General features: G+C 44.4%; 1 protein-coding gene across 1 annotated transcript in view; it reads left to right on the forward strand.

The window, feature by feature from the left end:
* Positions 1-19,912, forward strand: part of CSPG4 (chondroitin sulfate proteoglycan 4) — a 432,568-nt gene that overhangs the window by 379,327 nt on the left and 33,329 nt on the right. Inside the window, exon 9 of the mRNA XM_086959300.1 lies at positions 518-695. Coding sequence (XP_086815426.1) covers positions 518-695 — 178 coding nt within the window. The remainder of the gene's footprint in view (positions 1-517; positions 696-19,912) is intronic.

Consider the following 19,912-nt stretch of genomic DNA (forward strand, 5'->3'; position numbering starts at 1 on the left):
AGTCCCAGCTGTATAGACCTCCACGGTATCCTTAACTGACGCGGAGTATTCCCCACCAGGAATTACAAATAATTTCCCAAGGGATCCCTATTATTCAAGAGGTCACTATAACCGCCCCTCCAGTAGGTGGACAACTGACTCTGAGTAACACCCCGAGTTTTTACTACATGGTCCGCTTCTCACAACATTAAAAAGGGATTCCACTCAGGTCGCCCCGTTGTTTCAGAATGATACACCAGCCTTACTGTTAGGTAAGCTAGACTGTTTCAATCGTTTATTGTCTGAAATCAGGAAAGGCACATTTACCTAATTGGATAAAATGCGCATGTTGTAAAAAAAATAATGCTAGCAATTGAATGTAACCTGTCGAATGTTTTACTCTATGTAGCAATGCTAAGATGTACTAAGCACAGCTTGACAAACATAGCTGTAAAAGTTCAAAAAATGCCATAGAAATCCTTTAAATCTTGCTTGGTTTGTGATTTCTTCCCTACCTCATATCTCTCCTAACTAACAGGTGGATGCGGGAGAAGTTTTCTACCAGCATGCAATGCCGCCGGTGCCATTTTGGAATTCTCAAGATGCTTTTAGTTTCCGCGTTTCTTCCTCCAATGCGACGAATGAGCTGCAAAGTCTCCAAGTGAACATCTCCTTTGAGGCAAGGTGGTGCTCCAGCCACTTATGGGTGAACAAAGGTAAGCTAAACACAGAGACCCTGCCCTTGAGGATGGGCTGGGTCTTGTGACAGTCATCTGGCAAGACATTATGGTTTACATAATCACTCTAGAATGAAGAAACTGCAGAACACATACAAGTCCCTCTTGCAATCATGTGAACTCCCCATGGCCTACTTTAGTACCTCTATGCTTATTGCATTCAAATATACCTATGTTTGAGTGACATTCACAATCAGTGCCCATCTCCTGATCAATACGCGTTCCTCCAGTCAGACAGTAGCCTCAGCAACACGTCCAACTTGCTACCACCATCCATATGCATTCGGACTATACTCCAATTTCAAGAGCATGGGTCTAATACTTTATACAATGATAGCCTACTATGTTCATAAAATGGAGGCCCTCTGATCCCATCAGCTCTCCCTAGAATTGCTTGGTCAACGGCTTCCGTTCATCCCTCAAGCCGCCAGCCAAGTGAAGGATGAATCCATCATGCAGCCGCGGCCCATGCAGGTAAGAGCAGTGAGGCCGGGTGGCGTGAGGGGGCATTTCAACGGATGATGACGAGGGGAAAATTAAATAAATAATTAATTTTCCCTCGTCGTCTATCAAATAACCTCCTCCCGCCCCCACCGCTCTTACCTGTATGGACCGCTACTGCCATCATGACCCCTTCCCTGCAGTTTGCAGACACAATCTACCTGACACTTCCAAAGTACCACATACGCCATATTTGGTTATTCATATCTCCACATCAAAATACATAGCAGTAAAGAAGCGCTCAAAATCCATCTTTCACCCTATACACAGCATCTACAACAACTCTGTTTAAATTCCTGGGTGACTGCTAGCGTACCCATTATCCCTGATTGACATTGGCCCTACCTAAAATAATGGGGCCCCATGCAAAATATGTTGAGGGGTCGCTGAGATCCCCTCGAGCCATGAAATGACTGTAGTCTGGTTGCTGTGAGTCTCTGGGGCAAAGGAGAAGGCCTTTTAAGATGACCACTGAAGCGTGGTTATCGTGTTATGGGAAGCAACATCTGGTGGTGTGATTCCTTAAGGTATATGAGAGACACTCAAATTATAATATAATAATTATAATTGTAATTAAGACTAAAATATATATCCAGCAACACAGGACTATCCAAGCCAAAAGGACAGTGGGATGCTGTGTTTGTGTACAGCAAAGAAAAGAGGGGTAACCAGGGAAGGACCAGTAATCCATATGAAAACATGTGCCAGTCAGAGATGGGGTGAAATGAGTAAAAGGATGCCAAAATGGGAAGGATGGGAGTTGGTGACATGAGTAGTGGCGGGATCTCTTTTTTGCTGTTTTTTAAAAAAGGATACTTGCCTGCTGCTAAACAAATAAACACCGTGAACAATGAAGGAAGTGAAGGGGAGATGAAGGCTGGCAAACTAAGCAGAAACTACACAATCTTTAAATAGGTCAGACTCTGCCTAGTCCTGCTGGGCAGAAGGAAGACAGCATTTGGAGCAGTTCTTCGTGTCTGAAGCCCCTCTCAACTTCTAGCAGATTCCCATAGGCAGACAAGCCCTAGTTGCATTGGAACTCAGACCCTCGCCAGACTTCCACTCTGCACTTGCGAGGGTGAGATAAAAAACACTTGGCAGGTTCCTACCCTGACTATGCAAGAGCGGATCGGCCTGGATCTTGCTACTCTTCGGTCCTCAGCCCTCAATGTGAGCCAAGTAATATTGTTAGGTTCCAAGAGACCCTTGCTGTTTATAGTGTTTAATTTTTTAAAAAGATTTTAGGGCTTGAAACAGAACACATTTAAACAGTACAGTACCCCTATGGTCACCGGTGCCCCCTCAACATAATGAAAGGATTGATTATTTTTGCTCCATTCGATTCTCAATAACAAATCTACCTGTGGACATCACATATATAACCTTTCTCAGATCCCATGCACATGGTGATTTATACCTCCTCCAGGAATGCTGTAAGAAGCCCCCAAATGTCTTTAGGCCTCGACGCCCTCTGTACTTCCTCCACATAAGGTTGCAATTGAGGCTTGCAATGAGTCCTGTCCAGCAGCCAGGACTTTTTAGTTGGCATTTCACGTTTGCCCCCGTGCAGCGCCACCCGCCTCTGTGCCAGCAGTTGAGTCACTGGCACCAATTTACAGCTGACTGGCTGGGAATTCTTGACCCATCCAAGCAAACTTAGGCTCACAGTGCACCTGCAACATATCAGTGAGCGCCCCTCAGCCGCGGTCCGTGCAGGTAACAGCGGTGGGGCAATGGGGCCGCGTTGGGTGGAAGGGGGGTAATTTTGAGGGATGATGGAAAATTCATTCTTTATTTAACTTTCCCTTGACATTGTACCTCGAAACCCCCTCCCTCCCCCCCTCCACCGGGCCCCCCGCTGTTACCTGCACAGACCACGGCTGGCCCTTTGACTTGAGTCCAATAGCACCTAATTGAGTCATCGCGCCAGGCCAGGTGCATAAAGTCCGCTTCTGTTGCCCCACATCAAACCGAACATACAGACACCATTTGCTGTAGATATTTAAAGTATAATATTTGCAAGTTACAATTCGATGTAAGGATATGTTACTATGCACAGCAGAAGTGTATCCGGCACCGGATTCCAGTCCTCCAGTGCCTTATGCTGTGTCTACGGTTTTTCTCCTACGCCGTATTGTGTAAATTGGCAATTAGGTGACTACGCATGTCACTAGTTAGTAATATCTGCAATGTGGTTAGTGTTGGTGGCTCCCCTTGGTACAGTCGATAGAATGCTCATAGGGCTGCCCATAGTTGATAATATGTAAAAGTCAATAATGGGGTAGAACACCAGGTGTGGTGACCCGAACAAACCATTATGATATGGAGCATCTCCCATAGTGGAGGGCCGCGCGGGCAAGCAAGTGCTCCAGGAAGTCCTTCCTAGATACCGATATGACAGGATGGCAGAGCAATGGTAATATCAGTGCATATAAGGGGATCTTACATGCCCGAGCTCTCCCGGCTGACGTCGTAGAACGGACTGTGTTGATTTCTGTATGTGACAACTCTTAGGCAGCAGGGCCCGGACGGAATAAGGAAAGCATCATCATGTTCCATTCCTATTAACGGTATATATTCCTGTGGTGCATACCAGTAGGGAGCAAAATGGACCTGTGCACATAGATAATAGAGGTGAAAGTCCAGCATGTTGAACTCGCCCCGTGTGTGTGACATCATGAGTGTATCCCAGCTGATGCTTGGTTGATTCTCTGCCCATAATAAAGTACGTAGATGCACTCTAAGCTTTTTAAAGAAATACATCGGCAGTACAATGAGTACGTTGACAAATAAGTATGAAAATGTGGGTAAGAATTAGCGGTGGCTGGTGAAATTTGTTCCGAACTCCACGTTCTGTTGGGAACACAGAGTTCCTGCAAAAAACTCAAACTCCGCTGTATAGCAGAATTAGCTCCTGCACCCACATCTCTTCGGTAAAGCAACTTTATCTTTACATACTAAAAAGCATATAACGAATTCACAAAAGGAAACTTTAAAATATTACAGGCAGTGAGAGAGGTGATGATTTTGGGGTTCCCCCTAACCTAGAGGCAGGACCAAGCAGCTGCCTTGAACACAAAGAGCATATCTTGCTGAACGATTTGGTGGTGGTCCCATCCTCCTAGGACTACCTCAAACAAAATTATGGGTAAAAATACAATGCCAACCAAAGACCCCGCAAAGCATTATAGGCAGGATTCTAGAGTGCAGAGAAGGGGTTGAAGGCATGTTGCTAAAATGTTTGCTAACATTTTAGTGTCTATGTTGATCAAACAGAGGTCTTTACGACTCGCAGTGTTCAGGCGCTTTGTTGGGTTTCAACAAGGTCACTATTAAGGCTTTGTGCAAAGAGGGAGGTGATTGCTTCTTTTGATAAGCCTCCTTGTACATAGCGTGTAGGTGTGGGGCCAAGAGGTCTGCAAACTCATAGAACCCTCTTCTCAGACCATATATCCCCAGTGCTTTAGAGCTAGGGAGAGTGCACATAGTTTCCTTGAACTCTTCCACCATAATGGGTTGTATCAGATATTCCTGCTGTTGAGGGGACAGCCACACTAGTGCCACATCTTCAAGATAAGCCCATTTTGCATATGTCATTGCTGCTGTGCGACTACTTGATAGGTCAGTGTAGAAGCATTTGAAAGAGGTTAATATGGAGGGTGTATCATGATTGTCATTCATTTACTAAGTAGTTATTTTTACTATGTGTCTGACCCTTTCAGATTTCTCAATTTTTCAGTCAAACTGCGGCCTAAGCACCAACGCACCCCTCTCCATAGGAACATGCGATGTTTGGGTTTGGTGAAGGACTTTGTTCACTTCTAATAATTCTGAGAGGGACTGGTTAACATGTTTTTCTAATACTTTGCTCAGTCCAGGAAGCGGCGAGATGGGCCTATAATTCCTGGATAGAGAGGGTCCAGGGCAGGCTTTTTTAATATGGCTTTCACTAGGGTGTGCTGTGATGCCGAGAGTACTATTTATTTTGCTAAGGAGAGATTTAGCATCTCTAACAAGGTAGGAAAAATGTAATTTGCTGCTTTGGCAGATATGCGTGGTAGAGTAGGGGCAAACTGTGCTGGGAGGTGAAGCAGTGTGCTCCCATCCCCCTTCTGTTTAAAAAGGCTCCCTTGAGCCACTGAGTGGATGAGCTCTTGGAGATGCACCTGTGCGCCAGGGAGAGGTACAGAGACCTGAGAGGATTATGGCAGCTTTCTCAGCAAACCCCAGAAGAATTTCGTTTTATCTCAACTGACGAAGGATAAAATCTAGAAACACATGTGTCTAGAGATTAACAGCACTAACCTGCACCAACGTTGGTGAAACACTCTGCAAAATTTCAAGTAAGCATTTAAATTGAACTGCATTTACCAGGATGCAAAGGGGCGAACTGTGCTGCGAGGTGAAGCAGTGTGCTCACACCCCCCTTCAGTTTTCATTTTGGAGTGGTACCTCCTTAGTGTAACTCTGTAACATAATTTGTTTGTCTTTGCATAGTCTTTCCTCCATTTCCTTTCAGCTTTTTTACATACTTGCTTTAGTGTCCGTAGGGGGAGAGTATGCTGGTGGGCGGATTTGTCTAAACGCTTCAGGTTTAGATTTTTAAGGTGATAAATTAATCCAGCAAATGTTTGATGTTTACTCAGTGAACTTAATTGAAGAGTCTTGAAAGCTGAAATCAAATTCAAAATTGGATGCCTGACCTACAAAACAATTCTATGGAAAATGCTCAGTTATCTGAACAACTTATTAAAAATATCTGGTTGCAAAATTATCAAGAAAAAAAGACTCTCTTCAGCTGTAGATGCCCAAATGTAGAACTTTCCAACCAAGGAAGCAGTCCTACTCAGGCGCTGCAGCTAGCTACTGGAACACTTTACCCAGCAACTAAGAACACAACTTCCTTTGATGTCCTTCATCTCCTATCTTTTCCAAATGAATTTGGGCTGATTTCTTGCCACCTTAACCCTCCTTTTGTCAGTCTATACCTTTGAAATGACATGTATTGCTGCAGACCTCCCTTTCTTTCCCCTCCTGACCCTCTTTTCTATATAGGACTCTTGAACACTTTTGTTTCACGATCAGTTATGGTTACCCTTTTTTTAGGTCTCACCTGCGCAGCGCGCATGAGTTAATCTAGGAGATGACCTTTAGAAATCGGTCATCTCCTTTTCAAGCACACTCATGCTTGTGGTGGCATCCACCTTGCGGGAGCGAGCAGCGGCGCGCTGACCATCTATTAGCATGGCCGTGCACCGCTGCTCCCGCTCCCACTAGGAGTGAGCTAGCAAAATCACGATTGCTTTAAAACAGCAGCGGCACGCAGACCATCTTTTTTAAATTTATTTTAATTAGCATGGCCGAGTGCCGCTGCTCCTGACCCCACTAGCATTTATGTTTTTTTGGTATTGTATGTGATGTGGGATACGCAAGACTCATTGAGACTTACACTGCAGGAATGATGTTTTTCTTTATGTTTAAGCACTCTGTGAGAGTGCTTGTTATCTCCTGATGTCTCTGTACTGTGCTTTTTGTTCTCTGGCCGCACTGCTGTCTCTCGCCTGTGTGCGTCTCTCCCTCCTCCCCTTTGTGACGCGCTTGCCCTTGTTTCCTTCAGTCTCCCACTTTGCTTTTTTGCCTATGTGCTTTTACCCCTCTCCCAGCTCCAAATAATCCCTTCACCATGGTCTCACTCTCACACATCGATCCCCAATGAGCACCCTGTGTTGCTTCAATATGCCCTCTGTGCTGCTTCCAGCGGTAGGGTGTTTAAATGGTACACAGACAAAATATCGATTTTTAAATATCGACATGCAAAAATATCGAAGTTTAAATATCGAAATACAAAAATATCGAAGGTAAGTAATATCGAAAGTCTAAATATCGATATTGGTATGATATCAGTAATATCGAAGTTGTAAATATCGATGTTAATAATATCGAAATTAATAACTTTGATGTTACTAATATCAATTTTTAAATAAATTTCGTGTATATTATATTGTATTTATTATGTTTTATTATTTATTTTTAATGTTATTTTATTAAATATTGTCTTTTACTACTGTAGCGGGTTGTGGGTTTATAGGGGAATAGGGTGGGAAGTAATTTAATTATGTTAAATTAATTATTAATTAGTAGGAATTATTAATTAATTAATTGAGAATTAATTTTTTATTATTTTTAATTAATTTATTAATTGATAAATATGTTCTGTAGTGGGTTATGGGTTTATAGGGGAATAGGGTGGGAAGTAATTTAATAATAATTAATTAATTGATATATGTTTGTACATATTTTAATTATTAATTAATTGGTAATTAATTTCTATTAATTAGTTAATTAATTATTATAATTTTTAACATATTTATAATTATTAATTAGTTTGTAATTAATTATTATTAATTATTTAATTACATTAATTATAGTGATTTTTTATATATATAATTTATTGTTATTCTTAATTAATTAATTGTGCAAAATAATATTAATTATTAAATTAAATTAATTACAGCAAATGTGCTAATATATTTACTTTATTGTTATTGTTAATTAATAATTAATTGGTAATTAAATAATATTAATTAATTTTGGGTACAGGGGTATTTTTAAGGTTCAGGGTCAGTTTTCAGTTCATGGGTACAGGGGTATTTTTAGGGTTCAGGGTCAGTTTTCAGTTTTTGGGTAAAGGGGTATTTTTAGGGTTCAGGGTCAGTTTTCAGTTTTTGGGTAAAGGGGTATTTTTAGGGTTCAGGGTCAGTTTTCAGTTCATGGGTAAAGGGGTATTTTTAGGGTTCAGGGTCAGTTTTCAGTTCATGGGTAAAGGGGTATTTTTAGGGTTCAGGGTCAGTTTTCAGTTCATGGGTACAGGGGTATTTTTAGGGTTCAGGGTCAGTTTTCAGTTCATGGTTAAAGGGGTATTTTTAGGGTTCAGGGTCAGTTTTCAGTTTTTGGGTAAAGGGGGATTTTTAGGGTTCAGGGTCAGTTTTCAGTTCATGGGTAAAGGGGTATTTTTAGGGTTCAGGGTCAGTTTTCAGTTTTTGGGTAAAGGGGTATTTTTAGGGGTCAGGGTCAGTTTTCAGTTTTTGGGTAAAGGGGTATTTTTAGGGTTTAGGGTCAGTTTTGGGTTTTTGGGGTACAGGGATATGTTTTGGGTTCAGGGTCAGTTTTGGGTTTTTGGGTAAAGGGGTATTTTTAGGGTTCAGGGTCAGTTTTGTGTTTTTGGGGTACAGTCGTACAGGGTAAAAATAAAATAAATTTAAATTAAATCAATTAAATGAAATAAAAAAATATAAAATTACATTTAAATATTAAGATTTTAATTTATTTTAAATGTATATGTATTAGTTTTAATTTTTTAATTATGTTTTAATATTTTTATTTAATATTTGTAACATTATATGTATTTTATAATTATTTTTACATTATTATTAATACATTTAAAAAAACGATATTTTTAATTACGATATTTTTGTACTACGATATTATTTTTTCGATATTTTTGTACTTACCTTGTTAGGTATAGGATTCCGATATTTTTGACTTCGATATTTTTGTCCCGATATTTTTGTACTTCGATATTTTTGATTTCGATATTTAGTCAGACATTCGTTTAAATATTGATTACAAAAATATAGTTGACAAAAATATAGTTGTAGAAATATCGTTTACAAAAATATCGACTCCCTATACCTAAACAGGTAAGTACATAAATATCTACTCAAAAATATTGATGTAATAAATATAGATGTTAAAAATATTTACTTTTTTAATTAATTAAAATTACATTAAATAATTAAAAAATATACGTATTATTAACAAAATACATTACATTACTTTTATATTTTAACTATTTATAACAAATTAACTAAATGTATTCTTTATAAACTTAATAAATGTGTACATATACATATATTTAACATATAAAATTATATAACAACAATAATACATACATTTATTAAAAATATAAAAAAAATTATTAGTTAAAACATTTGATAGTGAAGGGGTAAAATTTACTATTCCCACTCCACTGAGTGCAACAGTAGGGAAAGCGCTGGATAGCGTAGGGGTAAAAATTACTATTCCCACTCCAGAGGGTGCAACAGTAGGGAAAGCGTTGGATAGCGTAGGGGTAAACATTACTATTCCCACTCCAAAGGGTGCAACAGTAGGGAAAGCGCTGGATAGCGTAGGGGTAAAAATTACTATTCCCACTCCAAAGGGTGCAACAGTCGGGAAAACATTGGATAAGGTAGGGGTAAAAATTACTATTCTCACTCCAGTGAGCTCCACAGTAGGGAAAGCGCTGTATAGCGTAGGGGTAAATATTACTATTCCCACTGCAAAGGGTGCAACAGTAGGCAAAGCGTTGGATAGCGTAGGAGTAAAAATTACTATTCCCACTCCAAAGGGTGCAACAGTGGGGAAAGCGTTGGATAGCGTAGTGGTAAAAATTACTATTCCCACTCCAGTGAGTACAACAGTAGGGAAAGCGCTGGATAGCGTAGGGGTAAAAATTACTATTCCCACTCCAGAGGGTGCAACAGTAGGGAAAGCGTTGGATAGCGTAGGGGTAAAAACGACTATTCCCACTCCAAAGGGTGCAACAGTAGGAAAAGCGCTGGATAGCGTAGGGGTAAAAATTACTATTCCAACTCCAGAAGGTGCAACAGTAGGGAAAGCGTTGGATAGCATAGTGGTAAAAATTACTATTCCCACTCCAGTGAGTACAACAGTAGGGAAAGCGCTGGATAGCGTAGGGGTAAAAATTACTATTCCCACTCCAGAGGGTGCAACAGTAAGGAAAGCGCAGGAACTAAAAAAAAATAATAAACCATCTGCCAAATTTGGTATAAAATTTAATGTAGATTATAAACATATTTAATATATACATTTAAATGTATTATTATTAACAAACACCTACACACCTAAAAATAATTACTCAATTACATTTAATATTTACTAATTAAGTATTGATTAGTATTGTATTTTTAAAATATTTACATAATTAATTAATTGACAGCTTTCACACCATATACACTTATAAACACCACAACACAAACTAAAATGTATTTACTCTTTTAAAAATAAACATTATTTAATTATAATTAATTAATCATTAATTAATTAATTATTCAATAAAAATGTGATTACTTCACTACATTTTCACTTAAAAATTCCAGTACACACACCTAAAATTAATTAAACAATTAACATAATTAATTAACATAATTAGTTATCAATTAACTAATTGAAATTAATTTACTTATCATTATTAAACTATTTATATTAAATTAACACATTAATTAATCAATTATTTTAATATATTTAAATTACTTCCCACCCTATTCCCCTATAAACCCACAACCCGCTACGGAACTATTAACACTAAATTCAACATAAAATACATTATTAACTAAAAAATGCTACAAAATATAAGTAATTGACAAACAATACTCATTAAAAACACTAAATTGCTTATAATTATTAAAAAATCGATATTTTTATAGACTATGTTTTTGTAAACGATATTTATTACAACTATATTATTGTTATCGATATTACTTACCTGTCTGTCGATATTCTGGTCAAACTATATTTTTGATATCGATATTTCTTCTTCTCGATATTTCTGCGGCGATATTAATGTAACTCGATATTTTCCCATTGATATTCCCGCTCTACACCGCTTCCAGCACCATGTTTTGCTTTAGTCCCCACCGGCACGCGTGTTGCTTCAGCGTCCCCTTCCGTGTTGTTTCTGCAACTTCATGACTAAGTTGCTTCCCCCCAACAGTTATTCAAATACAAAAAAAAATTTTCTTCTTTTTAATTGCTGATCCGCTTTTGACCGACATTTCATTTTATAGGCACGTGCATGATTGTTGTGCATGCCACAGTATGATGCCGTTTTTATTTATAATGTAGGTATGTTGCACTGCATCAGAGATGTTATACAGCATAATTAACAAGCATTGGCATAGCCAATATGTCTCGCCTTTGGGACCTTATAAGTACAGCATAACTAAATACTTATAAGGTTCCAAAGGTGAAACCTATTGGCTATGCCAATGCTTGTCTTACTTAAAAATGGTACAAGCATAATTGACAACATTTGAAAATTTGAACAAAAATTCACAGGTCACTTTGCAGCACAGGGCTGCTGCAGATAGAAAGTTCTTGTTTGCGCACCTGTGTGTAATAAAGAGGAACAGTTTCTGCAACAATATTACCAGGGACAGTCTCCAACTAGCCGGGACAGCAAAAACGGGACAGATGGCAACTATGGCACAAAATGCATTCTTATCTCCCACTGTTGCAGTTTCTATACTATAATCTATTTCTGCTTATAGGATTTTACGATGATAAAATGTGCACTAATACTCCAAGGCACAGCTTCGGTATATGAAATGATAAAGAAAAAAAAATCTAACTTGTTCTTTTTCGCATAGAGAACTATTACATTTCCGAGGCGACCATCTTAAAATTAGTTGTTTAATTAGAAATGCCTTAAAAAATGGCCAATGCGGATGTGGGCATCTACTACAAGTATCTATGAATGCATTTGTAATATTTTAACAAATGCTTTTCATGGATGCCGCTGTTGGTCGAATGACTCCACAGCAGTCATTTTTATTGTATTTTAGTTTATGTAAATAAATCCTATACGAAATGGTCATTGGTGATGTACCTGCTTTGCGGCTGTCATCTATTAATGTGATTTGTTTAGCTAAAGCACATCTAATCGTAGGTGCTGACGGTACACACATGCAAATATGCTCTTAGGGGTGGCCATTTTGAAATTGTCACAAAACATTTTAAGATGGCCACCCGCCGATACTGCAGTGTGTGGAGAATAGTCAGAAATAGAATTTCAAAAAAACAAAGGGGTCTTTGGAAGGGGCAAGAAGTCACTGGTTGGAGGGGTAGAAGGGTGAAGTTAGGCATAGGGAAGTATGGAGTGGAAATATTCCCTCCCAGCCACTGAGAAGCAAGATCTGATGTCAGCATTGTAACAATATATAATGCAATCAGAGCACCATGAAACCATGGCAAGGAAAACACAAGAACAGAGAGGAAAGATTCTGTATCAGGAGAGGGTAAATGAGAGAGACGACAATTATTCAATCATTATCTATCAATGGGTTGACCCAAGCCCCCTCGAAGCATATATAATGTCCTGGAGACAAGAGGCCTTCCCAACAGATGGCTAATACTCTTTGTAGCCAAGTTAAAAAAAAAGACAGAGGTTCACTAGCCACAGCTTGGATATGCCTAGCCCAGTGCTTGGGAGTGCCATATAGCAAATAGTCCAGAAATCTAGATTTTACTGTCATTTTTTAAAAATAAAACGCCCTATCTTCAACTATGCCTTCGACCCAACCTATGCAACCTTTGATTGCCTTGGAGCCACAGGCCTAAGCCTCTTGCATTAAAACGCCTAGAAGCAGTCCTGGTAGCATACTGAGGGTCAAAAAGTCAAAAGCACGATGCAGTACAATAACCCTTCAGTACTGCATGAGCGTCTTACAGATAATTAAAATGTTAAATAATATATTGATAGAGGTCTGTTCTGCTATTTTAAAGCATTTTCCAGCACAGGGCAATCAGCCACGTGATTCTAGCACTATACAAAGATAGGCTGGTACTCTGGCTGAGTGAAGAGTCAGTATCAGGCGGCATGACATGATTCACTGTTCCCTAGCCCTAAAGGTATTGCAAGTAGCTTATAGGAAGTAGCCCCAGCTCTGTAAGGGACAGTTTGTCTGTAGTTTAAGGGTGGAAGATGCGCATTTCCCAACCAGCCTGGGAACATTTTAAGATAAAGAAGCAGGAAGCGGCCAATGTTCTCTCCTGCTGACTGGCTAAACCCTGTGACCCCGGCCCTGCCCGGGCTCCCAGACGCTAGTTCAGATGCTGATGGGCTCACGTCCAAAGGAGGACATCACGTGCCTTCTTATTTTCGTTTCCCAGGCCAAGTTTAATTGTTTACATTTGTTTAATGATAACAAGAGGAAAAAAATCAGCTATGTCATGGTATTTTGCACAAAGGCCATAAAGTCAGTCTCCACTCACCGCTCCCTCGCTTTATCTCATTTAATCCAGTTCGCTCTCTCGCCTGCAGTTGCCTAGACTTCTTTCTCCATTGTTAGGCTACGCCTACAGGCAGTTTTGTTGCTGTTTGTCGTCAAATATCTACAGCAGGCAATATCAATGCTCACAGTGGGATCTGAATTAATGAATAAATGAATAAGATCATTCATAAAGCGTAATAGCTGTCCCCAGGAGCATCCAGGCACTGAAAGGAAGGCAGTGAGTACAGCAGCTAGCATAGGACTAAGGCAAGTAGAAAAAACAAGGTTCAATTGCTTCCTTAAAGGAGTTTCATCTGCATTGTGCCTTTGGGCATATAATTTCATGCTTTATCCACTAGATAAGAGAAAGAACGCCCTGATCTTTTAGTGAGCCATGTACTTGGGGGTATATTTACAAGCCCCTATCGGCCACAACGTCACTTTTCTTGACGTTGTGGTAGCAATAGGGGCTTTGCCTTATTTCCAAGGCGTCATTAAGCCACTTAACATGACTTAACACCACCTTGTGAATAAGGCACCCTTTCAAGCTATACTTAGCATGAAAGGGGCGGGCAATGGGTGTTGTTGTGGGTGTTTCACCACAACACCCACCACAACACCCTGCCTCAAATTTACTAGTGATGTGGCAGGGTTCCCTCTCCCCAATATACTCTGGAATCCTAGGTCAATGGACTGTTTGTACCTGCGTTAAAAGTGTCGAGGAGAGGAATAACACATTAGGTCAGACTCACAAGCTCAAAGAAACCTGACTCCAAAGAAACACAGACTCCAATTTCTAGGTTAGTGGGTTTTATTACAAAGCCAAAAATAACTGGACATACAGACACCTCAAGACGAGAATGTAAAAGTACATCGGAACTAATACAAAGCCAAATCTGCGTGCAAGGTTTAGTCGCTGGATCATGAAAAGAATGATGAAGGGGCGTGGCTTAGCACGCGATGTAGACGGACGTGCCCGGGCTGAGCTCCGAGTGAAGCTCCCCTACCACGGGCCAATTCTCCGTCATTTCCCGCAGTGGCAGTCCCAGATTTGCACCCCGGAGCCTGATCAATCGCCAGTGCGACTTTGGGACGGATCGGAGCCACGGACCCTCCGACCGGCGGTGGCCTCGGCAGCTACCCGACCTGGGCCCACTTCCGCCCGGCAATCCCGATCACCAGAGGCCAGGGATCCGGCCCTACGAGGTAGGCCGCGCCGCGCGCACCCACCCCCGGTCTGCAAGGAGTGGGGAACGGGATCGCGCCACTGCGCCTGGTGCCTCCAGCGGCCCCACTGCTCAGGAGCCCCTGCATCCGGGAGCGGAGACGACACCCTCGGCCACTGGAGACTGTGGCACCGGCCTTCCTGCCTGACGGCGCCTGGAACACCCCGCTGAGCCACGTGGTCCCCGGGGAGGGATCGCGTTCCGCCGATTGGGGGCCTCCACTGACCCTGTTGCCCCTGGGCCCCTGCAACTACCAGCAGAGACGGTGAAGTCGCATGCACTGGGCCCCTGTTCCCCCTCTCCACCCTGCAGTGATCACTGGCCGACGTCGGGCCTGGCCCACCTCCGGGGACCTGGCCTGCACCCTGTGACGACCACAGCCACACCTGTGCAGCTCCACTGGCAGACGACCCTACATCAGGGGTGCTAGACTCTAACCGCGTGGGTGCGGAACCCGAGCAATCCCGCACACAACACCCCGTGACTCGCCCCGCGCCGAGAAGCACGACGCCCTGCACCACACTGGGTGGTGTCCAGTGTCGCCCGGACAGACTGAGCCTCCCGGACCCAGGGGGACGAGGACGGCCAGAGAGGCCACGCGGTCCGGCCTGGCCGACCTACACGTGGCACTACCAAGAGACGGATCGCCGTTGAGACATTCGTAGTGGCATCCAGTGGCACACAGGAGCTCCCACACCAACTACAACACCGCCTTCTCACCCTCCCTAGACGGTGACACTGAGCGAGATCCCGGGGGCCCTGGCGGTACAGCGGTCCCCTCGCCGGCTACGCACCGCCCGGAACGAGCGGCGCAGAGTGCCTGACCTTGTAGCCGTCGCGCGCGGGGCTCAACGGTGTTGATTGCGGAGGCCTGCCCACCTGGCTGCTTTGCAGCATCGACCAGTCCCATGTCAGGGGGGACTAGAGCGAAGACCGGCACCGGTGGGACATTGAACAAGGGAAAGATGGTGAAGAACTCCGAGGCTGACCAGACTGCCTCCAAACTGGACACCATGCTGGCGGCCATGGAGCGCCTGGAAGAATCCATGCAGTTGACCCGTACATCGCTGGAGACCAAGATCAATAAGGTAGCGGTGGACCTGACACATCTCCGGGCAGACCACAAGAAACTCTCCGAGCGCACCACGGTCCTGGAACAAACAATGGCGGAGGCCTCGCCCAAACTGGTACAGACGTGTTAGAACCGGCTGTCTCTAGTTGGCAGAGGTATACACTTCTGACAAATAGGGACACTCCTTTTCTAGTCAGGGCAAGGGGATCACACCCTTCGATAACCCCTGCTCACCCCCTTGGTAGCTTGGCAGAGCAGTACAGGCTTATCTCAGAGGCTGTGCGTTAAGCAATTATGACCACATACAGTAATACAGTGAATACACTACAAATGGACACGACACCGTAGTATTATAAAAATAAGTATTTTTATATAAGGCTTAGCACAAGACCAAAATAACGGCAAAACTGTACACAATCGGAATAAATACGTTCGGGAAGGAAAAAGGATAGTTCACAGGTAGTTTCTTCTTTAGCACAAAAGTCTTTTAGTATCAAGCAAATCTTCTTCTTGGAAATAAAGTTCTTTAGCAACAGGGTAACTCACACGGGAGCTACACAACGCTGGGGCAAAGGTAATCCACAGGTTCGGCGTCGACCGCGAGGAACGCTGCGTCGGGCCTGGAGTCACACGGACCCCCAACAACACAGTACCTTAGGAAAATGGAGCACACGATGATCAGCGGCGTCGAGCACTCCGGCGTCGCGTCTTCGGTGTCGATCAGGCCACAGCAGGCGTTGTCTATGATGCAGTTGCACAGAGTGAGCAGCGCTCACGGCGTCGAAGGGCACACGGTTGATGCGATCAGCAGCGGGGCAGACACGAGGTCCTCTGGAGTTAGAGCCGTACTCCTACTCACTGGCATTGCTGCTGGCGTCGGTTGGGCCCAGCGTCCGGTCGTCGGGATTGCTGTTCCTTTCAGAGGTGCTGGATTCAAGCTTCCAGCGGATAGCACTTTTTAGCAGGTGAAGTCTTTTGGCCCTGTGACTTCGGCAGGAGACTGGCACTCTTCCAGTCCTTGGAGATTTTCTTAGCAAGCGTGAGAGTACACACACAGTTCCTCTCGCCTGGTTCCTTGGCAAAAATAAAGAAGCACCGCAGGATTCCCCCAACAACAGCACACCGGCAGAAGGGGTAGGCAGTCCTTTAGATCAGCAGGCTTCTTGTCCTTGGTTACAGGGTTCCTTGTCAGAAGTGATCTGATTCCTTAGTTCAGGGGTCCTTCTCTTATACCCCTTTTTGTCTTTGATCCCTTTGTCTATGCCGGGGGTTTCCCAACACCCTGGGTCTGTGGTGGGTGGAGCTAGGCAGTAGCACCTGGCCTATTCATTGAGCCGGGCCGGGTCCTCAGACGCCCCGCAGGAGGTGGAGCCAGCATTGACACTGGCAGGAGCAGAGCTATCGCCCTCTTGGCAGGAGGTGAGGCTAGGATCGTCCATGGCAGGTACAGAGCCATCAGTCGCTCGGCAGGAGGTGGAGCCAGCATTGTATCAGGCAAGGCAGGCTATCAACAACTACTCTCCCCCTACTCTCAACGTAATGTCCCACTCATCCCACACTGACTCATCCAGACCTCTTGGAGCCACCCAGCTCCTGTCACACACACGCAAGACCAGCAGAGACCAGATATGGTTAGACAAGAAAATAGACACTTTCTAAAAGTGCTATTTTCGAACCCAGAGTCCAAAGACCATCCACACCAACGGATGCGTAATTAAACCCCGAGTTCAGGGATACCAAACTCGACATTGCACCATGCTCCCCGGGCCAGCTAGGATTATAGCGTTAATAATCCCGGCGGCCCATTCTATCCAACGGAGAGCAGGCTACCTCGCAATAGTGAAGCCCTAAGATGGCGGCTCTTCACTATCAGGACATGCCAACTTGGTCAGGCTTGTCCTACCTTACGCTTACAATGCACCCTGCCCATGGGCCTACCATAGGGGTGACTAACATGAAGTTAAGGGAAGGTTGGAGGGGCTGGCAAGTAGGTATACCTGCGCAGCCGACGTGACAGTGCAAGACTGCACGTGGGTCTCGCAATGACCGACCCGTAGACATTCGTTTACCAGGCCGCTCTTGTGGGTGGCACAACACGTGCTGCAAGCCCACGAGCGGTATTTGTATTTACAAGCCCCGGCACTCCTGGTGCACTAGACTAGGGACTGACAGTAAACCAAATAAGCCAAACATGGATACAATAGATACATCATTTTAACAGAGGGAGCACTTGCGCTATGGCACTGATCAGCAGTGACACGGCGCCCAAAGCATATACCAGCAAAACATCGTAACACAGTAGAGGCAAACAGAAAAAATGGAGGAGAGACTCAAGCCAATGATGTCAGGTCTAACACGTGTCCCCTCCAGCTGAAATGTGGGGAGAACTACCCTTAACCTAGGGAGTCCTCATCACTAAGGCGGAAAAATCTGGACAGACCATCAGCATTGGCGTGATCTGTGCCAGGGCGGTGTTCCACCGTAAAGTCCATCCCCTGTAGAGCAATGGACCACCTCAACAGTTTTGGATTCTCACCCCTCATTTGCATTAACCATCTGAGGGGCCTGTGGTCTGTCTGAACCCGGAAGTGAGTCCCAAACAGGTAGGGTCTTAACTTCTTCAGCGCCCAGACCACAGCAAATGCTTCTCTTTCTATCGCACTCCACCTCGTTTCCCTGGGAAGTAACCTCCTACTGATGAAGGCTACAGGCAAGTCTCGACCCTCTTCATTCACCTGAGCTAGAACAGCCCCCACGCCATGCTCTGAAGCGTCCGTCTGAACAATGAATTCTCTCGAAAAGTCGGGTGCTTGGAGTATAGGTGCTGTGCACATTGCAGTCTTCAGGGTGTCAAAGGCCGTTTGACAGGCATCAGTCCAGATCACGTTTCGTGGCTGCTTCCTGGAAGTCAGCGAGGTCAAGGGGTGCACAATGTTACCGTACTCCTTGACAAACCTCCTGTAATAACCCGTGAGTCCTAAGAAGGCTCTCACCTGTGTTTGGGTTTTGGGCGGTGCCCACGCCAGGATGGTATCAATCTTGGGTTGCAGGGGGGCAACCTTGCCGCTCCCTACTTGGTGCCCCAAGTACACCACAGAACCCTGCCCAATCTGGCACTTACTGGCCTTGATTGTGAGGCCTGCTCTGCGCAGAGCCAACAACACTTCCTGGAGGTGGCGCAAGTGTTCCTCCCAGCTGGCGCTGAACACTGCGATGTCGTCCAGGTAGGCGGCGCTGAATTCCTCCAGTCCAGCCAAGACCTGGTTGACCAACCTCTGGAAGGTGGCGGGGGCATTCTTCATCCCAAAGGGCATCACCCGGAACTGGTAAAGCCCATCTGGTGTGGCGAATGCTGACCTCTCTTTTGCCCCATCAGTCAAGGCGATCTGCCAGTACCCAGACGTTAAGTCGAACGTACTAAGGTACCGGGCAGCCCCCAACCGATCGATGAGCTCATCAGCTCTGGGGATGGGGTGCGCGTCAGTCTTCGTGACCGAATTGAGCCCTCGGTAATCCACACAGAACCGGAGTTCTGGTGAAGCACCAGGCGCGGCAGCCTTCGGGACCAAGACCACTGGGCTGGCCCAAGGACTGCTAGAGGACTCAATCACCCCCAACGCGAACATTTTGGAGACCTCCTCCTTAATGTACGCTCGGACCTTGTCAGTCACCCTGTAAGCCTTGTGCTTCACAGGAGGGCTGTCTCCGGTGTCAACGTCATGGACACACCAATGCGTGACACCCGGAACCAAGGAAAACAGATCCGGGAATTGTCCCAACAGGTGGCGACAATCCTGTTTCTGCTCAAGGGTCAGTGTGTCAGAGAGGACCACACCATCCACTGACCCGTCTTGCTCCTTAGCATACAGGAGGTCAGGAAGAGGCTCACTCTCCTCCTCCGTTCCATCATCTGTCGCTAAGAGCATGCCCACTTCGGACCTTTCTAAGTGGGGCTTCAAATGATTGACATGCAGGACCCGCAAGGGGTTCCTGGGAGATTTCAAGTCCACCAGGTAGGTTACATCGCTCTTCTTCTCCACAACCTTAAACGGTCCAGTCCACCTGTCCTTGAGCGCACAAGGTTCCACAGGGGACATGACCCACACTTCCTGACCAGGCTGAAGCTCTACCAGAGTGGCATTCCGGTCGTACCATCGCTTCATCTCCTCCTGGCTGGCCTCCAGATTTGCCTGAGCAAGTTCTCTGAAGCGCCGAGTCTGGTTCCGAAAGACCAGCATGTAGCTGTATACATCCTGGGGAGGTTTCCTGGGAGATTGCTCCCAGCCTTCCTTGACCAGACTCAAAGGTCCTCTTACCGGGTGA

This window comes from Lissotriton vulgaris, chromosome 2_2 (genome assembly GCF_964263255.1).
Source record: "Lissotriton vulgaris chromosome 2_2, aLisVul1.2, whole genome shotgun sequence".
NCBI classification, from domain to species: domain Eukaryota; kingdom Metazoa; phylum Chordata; class Amphibia; order Caudata; family Salamandridae; genus Lissotriton; species Lissotriton vulgaris.